This window comes from Alosa sapidissima, chromosome 15 (assembly GCF_018492685.1).
Source record: "Alosa sapidissima isolate fAloSap1 chromosome 15, fAloSap1.pri, whole genome shotgun sequence".
In the NCBI taxonomy this organism is placed as follows: Eukaryota; Metazoa; Chordata; class Actinopteri; order Clupeiformes; family Clupeidae; genus Alosa; species Alosa sapidissima.
Genome location: NC_055971.1, coordinates 7,196,690 through 7,206,689, shown reverse-complemented (window position 1 = coordinate 7,206,689; position 10,000 = coordinate 7,196,690). Strand labels below are relative to the sequence as shown.

Below are 10,000 nucleotides of genomic sequence, written 5' to 3'. Positions count from 1 at the left end.
AGTCTGAAAAGAAACCATTGAACAGCTCAGAGTGCTGTGTGTTGTAGGATCCTGCCATCGCTGGCAATGAGACGCGGGGGTCGTATCCTGCGTTTGACCGGGGTTTGGAACAGGACGTGTTCATCAAATGGCCTGCAGAACTCAGCAGCGAGATCGTCTGGGGAAAGGTAAGAGGAGTAGCCTGATGAGCCAGACTCACATCAAGATGTAGGGTCATTTACAATTACATTTGCTGCCGCTAGGGTGCATCTAGATTTCTAGGCTATAAGAAAAAAATGAGAGAGTGATGAGAGCCAGAGCTTGTATTCCAGTCTGCCCAAAACACAAACAATTCACTCAACTCCTTTCCACATTCACTGGCCTTTTGTTCTCCACATTTGCACACACAGTGCAGGGTGTGTAATGTTGGGGGGGAGGCAGAATGGGAAAAGAATAGTGGCACAATGCACAGAGCAATATGGTTTTAAGAGGCCGTACATTATTCCCATGTTTGTGTCTCAGGAAATTTTGCATCTTCGCCTCAAGGAATGTACCCACCTCTCTGCCCAAAATCAATTTCACCGGATGAGAGCCCAGTGTGCAGAGAGCACCAGACCATTACACAAGCAGAGTGGGCATTCTGTAGCTGCACCCTCGACCAGGCCAAACATTCATTTTTAGACACGAATCCATTACATTATCACAAAGTGGCAAAACAATTGAAAAACTTTTTTGAGGTTACTTGACCCGGGTTGTAAACTTTACCAATTTAATATTATCTAGTGAATGTAGGTGCACTGAAGCAATTATGGCACACTGATTTTGTGACTATGTTACCGCTGGCACTGGATAAGTAGAGATGACCCATAAGCAGTCCATATAACCTGTTGACCATCGTGGATGTGCTCTCTGTCCTACACCTCATTCTGTCTCTGCTACAGGTGTGGCCTGACTTCCCCAATGTCACTGTTGATGAGAGCCTGGACTGGGACACGCAGGTGGAGGTAGGCTGCATCACTCAACCCCCTTCGCTCGCTGTCTTGTCTACTAGCCAGAGGTGTTCTATAAAAGCCTCCAGCACCTCCTCACTCATATAATCAGCCAGTGCCAATGCAACGCTGTCCGCAGCTTCCTCACCAATCACTAAACACACAATGCCTTGTAATTGCACAGCCCAGTGTCTGTGTGTGATTAAGCCCAGCAGTGCTCCCTTCCATCTCCTTTCATTAAGCCCCTGCCTCGGCAAAGTTGGAAGAGAGTCCTGCTTCTAATTATGACATGACAGTCTGGAACATGCCCAATCAGTGGACAATGGCTCGGCTGCCGGTTCACCGGCGCTGACCCCCCGCGGAGGCTGTAATCAGCGGCGGCGGAAACGAGCGCGGCCGCTCGCTCACATGCTCTCCTCTTCCTCCTCCTGTCCTCCCCGCAGATGTACAGGGCCTACGCTGCCTTCCCTGACTTCTTCCGCAACGTCACAGCTGAGTGGTGGCACCGGGAGATCCTCGACTTCTACACCAACACAATGAAGTTTGATGGCCTGTGGATTGTGAGTGTCGTGACTGTCTCTCTCTCTCTCTTACACACACACACACACACACACACACACACAGTGGCACTGTCAGTGACTGGCAGATTCAAAGCAGGCACTTTGGGGTTTTGGCGTCCCTGCCCAGGTCTCTCTGTGTGTGCTGCTAGCATCAGTTTTGCTGTGGTTCCTTTTCTGAAACTTCTAGGGGTCTTGTTCTTGACAGTAGTGTGATGTCCCACGACTTCCTTCTGTTAGCGCTTTGTTGTCACCTACGATCATATTCCAGACAGTTCCAAACCTCACCTGCCAGTCACGCCACCTTGTCATGTCACACAAAAATGTCAAGCCAAGATGTGTAAACAGTTGTCTTCTTGGAGGAAAGTTGTCTGGGTGCCTGTATCAGCTGATGTGTCTTATTGTTTCTGATGCGCTGTAGGACATGAACGAGCCCGCAAGTTTCGTCCACGGCACCGTTGGGGAGAACTGTCTGGGTCCACAGATCTACGACCACCCTCCATACATGCCACGTAAGGACTAGGCCAGCACAGTCTTGGGTCACATTTTATCACAGATAAACTATCGGTTGAGAGATTGTTAACACCAAATGTGTTTAATGGTTAAGGTTAGGGTTTAGGGATTGGCTTTGAGGTTAAGGTGATGTACAGTGAACAATTGGAAAGACAGGACTTGAATTTGAGCAGATTATGTAAATGAAGTGTTACCCAGGCTTGTTATGAAGTCCGTATAATTGCAACAGATATAGTCACTAATGAGAGCATGTGGAGTTTTTATTTTCAAAATAAACAAATAAAGCAAGCTCCACTAAAATCATGACAGTTTTTAATACAGTTAATTGACTTAAAGGAGAATTCCGGTGTGATATTGACCTAAAGTGTATTGAAACATGATACCGAGTGTGAACGTATGTCTCATAGCCCATCTCGGCTTGTCCCCTGCACTCCAAAATCTGGCGCTAGTTAGCCGATGCTACCAACAGCTTTTTCAATAGTGGTGCTTCGACATCGGGCTAGCCATGCAAATAAATCACTGTTTTACACCCATTTACGAGGCTCAATGTATCTCCACACTTCATTGGTAGACTTCCGAGGGCCCTGACATTTAAAACGAGACATTGAGAACTTTGAAAAAGCACTGGTAGTTTACTTACAAGACGATTTACAGACAGTATCTTCACGAAGTTTAGTGTTTGCAGCCATCTTGAATTTAGTCACGATAAGTCGAGCAACAAGTAAGAATGAACTGGTATGATAAGGGATCAGATTCCAAAAATAATTCAGTGGAAATGCATGGATTCCAGTTTCTTCCAGTAGCAGCAACTGGAATCCATGCCAGGGCCCTCGGAAGTCTACCAATGAAGTGTGGAGATACATTGAGCCTCGTAAATGGGTGTAAAACAGTGATTTATTTGCATGGCTAGCCCGATGCCGAAGCACCACTACTGAAAAAGCTGTTGGTAGCATCGGCTAACTAGCGCCAGATTTTGGAGTGCAGGGGACAAGCCGAGATGGGCTATGAGACATACGTTCACACTCAGTATCATGTTTCAATACACTTTAGGTCAATATCACACCGGAATTCTCCTTTAATATATTCTTATTGCAGTGGCAATGCTTCACTCATTTGATATATTTATAGTATATATGATGCTTTTAAGATCTGTCAATTAAATGCCAGTTTATTTCTTTTTTCCCCATTGCCTTAGCTCTGGAGTCCAAGCACATGGGCCTGAACCATAAGACTCTGTGCATGAACAGCCAGCAGTTCCTGAGTGATGGAACCCCAGTCAAGCACTACGACGTCCACAATCTTTACGGCTGGTCTCACACCAAGCCCACATATGAGTGAGTGGCGTATCTTTGACACGTCTATGTCCCTCCTACAAATCACTCTCGTTGCTCAGGTAAAGCTGACGGACGTATGTGGTGCTCAGCTGATCTTAATAGAAGAGCAAGCAAGTACTGTCACACGGCCATAAAAAGGACAGTGTCAAAAATCATGCCACCTTTTCATTTACCGACCTGTATCCATAACTGCTGTGAATTATTCTTATTTTTCCTACCCTATCTCACGTCTACAGTGCCCTGCTGAATGTGACTGGGAAGAGGGGGATCGTGGTGACCCGGTCCACATACCCTACCAGTGGCCGCTGGGCAGGACACTGGCTCGGGGACAATGCTGCCGCCTGGGACCAGCTGTACAAATCCATCATAGGTGTGTGTGTGTGTGTGTGTGTGTGTGTGTGTGTGTGTGTGTGTGTGTGTGTGTGTGTGTGTGAGAGCAAGACAGATAGAGAAAGACAGACAGATAGACAGACTGACTGACAGGAAGACAGAGAGGGAGAGCTTGCGTGTATGTGCGTGTATGTGTATGGGCGTAAGAGATGTCAGTGTTGTGTGGGAGTGCATTTTCCCCTGATGCCTTGTGGGTGTCTGATTTTTTTTGTTTCTACTGTACTAGCAAACATCTCTTTCTCTTTATCTCTCTCTCTCCCTCTCTCTTGGTCTCTCTCTCTCTCTCTGAGAGTTGAAGGAAGAGCTGAGACTGCAGAGTGCAGTTCATTGTGGGGATGTAGAGAAAAGGAGAGAGAGTCAGTGTATTCCACACGGTTTCTGGAAAACCAAGATTCTTGATCCTCCCTCTGCACTGCAAACAAAGTGTTCCAGAAGCTGGATGTGGTAGACATGTTGAAAGCATTCTACTTGCTCCAAACAACAGAGAGCACTCAAACACACACATACACATTCTCTACATTGGCATGCGCGCACACACACACACACATGCTCGTGGCCATACGTCCACATACATACACACATACAGTACGTACACTAGCTTGGCATGGGACTCTGCTTTGTCTAATGCTCGGGATGTTGAATACATCTGCACACATCGTACTTCACAGTGTAACTCTTTCTGTTTTTCCATCACTCAGTTGTTCTCCTCATTGAATGGTTGTGTTGATGTAGTCTTGATGTTTATTCTTTCTCTGCCATTTCCACAGGAATGATGGAGTTCAGCTTGTTTGGCATCCCTTATGTAAGTACTCCGCTTCCTTTGCTGGAGCTCTGCTGCCTAAATGGATATTGCTATTGATTTCTGAGCCTAGGATTTCTTTCTTTCCTTCAAAGTTATGCCTTCACGGGGCCAGAAATATGTATTTTATGACTCATCTGTGGGTGCAATTGCATTTCAGAGGATGTCTGTAAACATGTCAATAGAAAATAGCATCTGGATGGTCGTGTGGTTGTGAATGGTGCTTAGTGCGTCTTGTTGCATCTAGACGGGTGCGGACATCTGCGGGTTCTTCAACCACCCCTCGCGCGAGATGTGCCTCCGTTGGATGCAACTGGGAGCGTTCTACCCCTACTCCAGGAACCACAACGGCAAAGGGTCCCCGGTGAGTCGCCTTTTCCTTCAAAACACAGGGCTCCCGTGTCCCCAAGTTAACGCCTCAAAAGCATTTAACCAGCAACTAACACAGGCAACCGGAAAAACAAAACCTTCCGCTTTCTAACCACTTCAAACAGCTGAGAAAGAAAACCCACCGGCACAGCGAGAGGTCAGGGAAGCAGGCCGGAGAGATGATGAAAGGCGATGCGAGTGGCCAGCCGGGGCGTTACACAGGGCCTCGAGTTTTGTCATCTATATAGCGTGGTGTGTGCTGTGACCTTTGTGGGGCTGTTAAACACACGGGGAGAAGAAAAAATCCAATAAGCGGAGTCCGAGGGGATCGATGTGGCGCGGCTAAATTTCCTTGTTGGACGGCGACGCAGGCCGTGGCAGTGACAGTAGGTGCAGGGCGTAATTGAATTTTCAAGGTGATCCACTGCTCACCCTAACCACCCCCCCCCCCCCCCCCCACCCGCTCTTGATTTCAATCATTTAATAATGGCTTGCAAATGGAGGCTTAAACAGTAAGAAAATAAACAAACAAACAAAACAAAAGAAAATCGACACCATTAGAAGACCTGCGGGGGTTTGTGAGGGACGGGGGAGGGGAGGGGGAGGCTGTTCAAGGCTGTTTGAGTAGGAGGTCACTAGTGAGCATGTCTCTATTATCTGCCTCATTTCTGATCTGCGCCAATTTGCGGCTATATAACGGGCCGATAGCCGACCAGGAATCGTGATGTGCACTGACAAGGTCAGAGAAGAGAGAAGAGAACAGAGGGATTAAATAAGGGAATAAAAAGCAGGAACAAAACGGAGGGGGGGGGGAAAGGGCCTCAAAGGGCCCTCTTCTACTTTCATGTGTTTTACACGTGTCCCTCTCACTCGTTTCTTGATAGGGCCAATTACATCCCTTCTTTTCTTCAACTGTGCCCCCTGCAATTAGCCCTGGTAACATATCATTAGCTGTTATGTGTCTGTGTCAAATGGGGCCATTTATGGAAGACAATGGTGGAGGAATGAAAGGTCATCATATGAGGGGCCGAGGTGGACGTAATGCAGTTACGAGAACAGGAAGGAGAGAGAGCGAGAGAGAGAGAGAGACGGAAAGAAAGCGATGCAATAAAGGAGGTCTAGAGGGCAAGATGCTGGGGGATTAGAGGACAGGATAGCTGAAATACACATCAGGACATGAAAGACAGAGACAGAGAGAGAGAGAGAGAGAGAGAGAGAGAGAGAGAGAAGACAGGCAGAGAGAGAGAGAGAGAGAGAGAGAAAGACAGGCAGAGAGAGAGAGAGAGAGGAGAAGATAGAGGCTCAGAGGAGGAAGATGGGCCTTTACTGTACCGGTTGTTTTCTTCTGTAAATGTGCTTATCGATGTGAGCTGCTATTGAAAGAGAGAAAGATGCTCCGTGTGCCTCAGCCCTCCACCCACCTCCCCACCCTCACACTGCCAGGGAAGAGGAGACGGACTGGCTGCCTCCGCAGGCAGCGTGGTGTGTAGGTGGAAACGCCTTCCCTCCTCAGCAGCCGCGGCTTAATGGAGTCGGGGGCCAGCGCGCCCTGGAATCATTTTTTGGCTGTCCTATGCAGAGAGAGAGAGAGAGAGAGAGAGAGAGAGAGAGAGAGAGAGAGAGAGAGAATAAGAGAGTCAGACTGGCTGGCTGGCTGGGGAGGTCTGAGGCCGAGGCGTTTAATGGGGAAATATGAGCGCCATTACAGTTTAGGGGAAGAGGAGCCTCCATGTCTTTTGATAGTGGGCATGGGAGGGGAGCGTGGGGGGTGGGAGGGGTGAGACAAGGTCATGGGTGACATAGATCACATGTGGTCATAAATACAGCCTTCAGTCTCATGAATGAAGCACAGCAGAGCGTTCCATCTCTCTCTCACACACACACACACACACACACACACACACACACACACACACACACACACACACACACACACACACACTCACAGTGATGGGATAAATCCTCCCTTTATTGCCTCGCCAAAGCATGTCTGCATTAACTGATATGGTCGTAAGCAGGTCTCTCGCCGACTCCTCTGCAGCTTTGCTGTCAGAAGCACTCTTTACAGATGCTCATCTCCACAATGATTCATGAGCTTTACAAAGGCACCAAGTTAAGCAGCCTCAATTTCAACAGTAACTTAGGGCAATACGCAACATTTAACCCAGGTTCAATATTCCAGTGACTCTCAAATTGTTGGATCTTTGCTCAGGAGTGGAGTCTTATCCCAGGGGGGAATTGTTTTGCCATTTTCAGCACATTGCACATTCAGTGGCATCACACACACACAGCACTTCCTTTTATCCGCAAAATTAACAGTATTACAGTAAATCACTGGCGATGTCGGTAAGCTGCTTGTGCAACACTCATGAATTTAAAATACAGACCCAGGGCTACCCAGCTGAGGCTCCAGAAATGGCTTGTCTCTGTCCTACACAAATATGGATTGCGCCAGTTTAGGTGGCCTTGGTCACATATGAAATGTCACTTGTGAAGATAAGTATGACGTATGAAGTCCGCCAGCAAAGGCACCGCTGCCTGACAGGCCTCATAGTAGAAATCAGATTCCAGGACAAACTGAAGTCCTCCATCACACTGAGTCAAGGCTACAGTGGCTCTGAGCAGTGGGCACAATTTGACACACTTAGAGCAACATCTCCAGTCAAACTGCTCCTTTTGTTGGATGGGTGGAGGTCTGTACTGTTTGTTAACTGCTCCTTCTGTTCGATGGGTGGAGGTCTGTACTGTTAGTTCTGTGTTTCTCCATGGAGTGATTGCTCCTATGGCTTCTCATGGAGAAATAAACAGTTTCACATTCAGGTAAACATGAATGATTTCTTCCCACTCAACCATTAGCCAAAAGACTAAATTGTGTTCCAAAAGCATTTAATCCGCGGCAGCAAAAGAGAAACAGGCAGCATTTATCAAAGTGGCATGTGGTTAAGTGTTTGTTTACTGTTTGCAAAAATCATACATATTTGTTCCAAATTAGATGGCAGAGTGATCACCTTCTCTCTACTGTTTTGTATGTCAAAATATATTTTGTTTGTCATGCATTTTTAAAAATTGGTTGTGTCGTTGATATCTCCTGCTTATTCATATTTAACTCTGAAACTTTCTGCGTTAGCCAAACGTAGCTCATTTGTAGGCTGTTTAACTCAGTTACCCCGTGATCCTTTTCATTATTTACTCTCTGAAGTGCTTTTAGATCAGCCTCGGGTCTGCAGGGAGCCGGCGCGTCACAGACACGTATAGAGGAGAGCATGTGGCATCTGTTCAGAATTAGGACGGCATGTCTGCTGGGTCTACTCTCCTGAAATGATTTTGTTCAGGGTTTCCGTGTGTGCCGTGTGCTGGGGGCACGGCTGCACACATACACATGCAGCGGCACAAGTTTAGTCCAATGTATTGTGGGCCGCATATACGGATTAGCATATAATTTCCTCAAGGATGTTTGTGCCCATAAATTTACTTTACGTCTTCGCTCACTCTCTCTCTCTCTCTCTCTCTCTCTCTCTCTCTCTCTCTCTCTCACTGCATCCCTGCGTGTGTGTGTGTGTGTGTGTGTGCGTGTGTGTGTGTGTGTGTGTGTGTGACAGAGACAAGACCCAGTGGCCTGGGATCCAGAGTTTGCCGTGGCGTCACGGGATGTGCTGAACATTCGCTACACGCTGCTGCCCTATCTCTACACGCTGATGTTCGAGGCCCACGTCTTTGGAAGCACGGTGGTGCGACCCCTCCTGCACGAGTCAGTGCCCTCCACCACATACACACACACACACACACACACAAATAAAAACATACATACAAATGCACATACACACACACATACACACTTACACACACTCTCTCTCTCTCAACCCATGGGTACAAATGTAAGACATTTTGTCAGCTCTGTAAATGGAAATGCAGCATAAGTGGCCTTGCCCTGTGAGATCCGCTGTAATGCATGTTACTCCAGTGTGACGGCTGGCTGTTGCAGGCTGCCGCGGGCTACACCCTGAGTTGAGATGTTGAGATGTTTTGTGATGTGCCATCTCCCAATGCCTCACAGGTCTTCGCCCTATCACTTTCAATTACTTTTCCATTCCCTGGCAGTGACAGTGCCATTCCCCTGTACATATTAGAGTGAGGCTGCTCCTTTCAGAAGCACTGATTTAAAAACACTTGCTTTGCCGTGCCTTTAGCCTTACTTATCCTGCCTGGCTTATCAACAATTGTCTCTCCTTTTTGCCCTTCTTCAGAAACTCCATCCTTTTTTCCCCTGCTCTCTTCACTTGCCAGCATCCTGTCTTCCTTCCCTCATCCCCCTCTCCCGGCTTCCTGCTGTGTCATTTTTCTTAGCGCAGCCCTTTTAAGTTCCGTCCTTCTGTCCGTCCGTCTGTCCTTCCTCTCTCTCTCTCTGCTCCATCATTCGCATGCCCCTCGCATTCCCGTTTGCTCTCCGTCTGACTCATCTCTCGTCTCGCCCTTCCTCTCGCTCTCGCTCGTCCTCCTCATCCTCTCATATTTCTGGCGCTCTGGCAGCGCTGTGGCGGCTGCATTGATCAGGAGCGGCTGACTCACGCTCCCTCTCGCCCTGCGTGTCCGGCGCGGTGCCCGCCTCTCAGCCTAATGGGCCCGCTGCCCACCCGCTCCTCACACTGCACTCTCCACCAACACTCCCTCTCCCTCTCCATTTGCTTTCTTTACTCTTTCTTTCTTTCTTTCCTTCCTCTCTGTCTCTATTTCCTCTCAATTCAGTTTCTCTTTTTCTCTTTCTTTTTTCCCTTTCTGTCTTTCCTTCTTTCTATCTATCTTCATTTCTTCCTTTCGATTCTTCCTTTCTTTCCTTCCCTTCTTAATTTGTTCTATCTCTCTTCCCTTCTTCTGTGTTTCCTGCTCTTTCCCATTCCACCCAGGCTCTGGCTGAGGCTCTTGATGTGGAGATTTGTGGAGCATCAGGGTTAGAGCCGCTGGGCTCTGCTGGGCTCTTCTGGGCTCTGCTGGGCTCTGCTGGGCTCTCCCCTGCATCCCCTGGAGCCGTGTGTGAGTGTGAGTAAGTGAGTGGGCTTCTCTGTTCTCTCTGCC

At 47.9% G+C, this 10,000-nt stretch overlaps 1 protein-coding gene across 1 annotated transcript in view; it reads left to right on the top strand.

Moving 5' to 3' along the window:
• si (sucrase-isomaltase (alpha-glucosidase)) overlaps nt 1-10,000 on the top strand; it is a 41,754-nt gene that overhangs the window by 27,645 nt on the left and 4,109 nt on the right. The window contains 9 exon segments of the mRNA XM_042064329.1: nt 48-167; nt 921-983; nt 1,412-1,528; nt 1,947-2,037; nt 3,234-3,372; nt 3,609-3,742; nt 4,530-4,564; nt 4,809-4,925; nt 8,530-8,678. Coding sequence (XP_041920263.1) covers nt 48-167; nt 921-983; nt 1,412-1,528; nt 1,947-2,037; nt 3,234-3,372; nt 3,609-3,742; nt 4,530-4,564; nt 4,809-4,925; nt 8,530-8,678 — 965 coding nt within the window.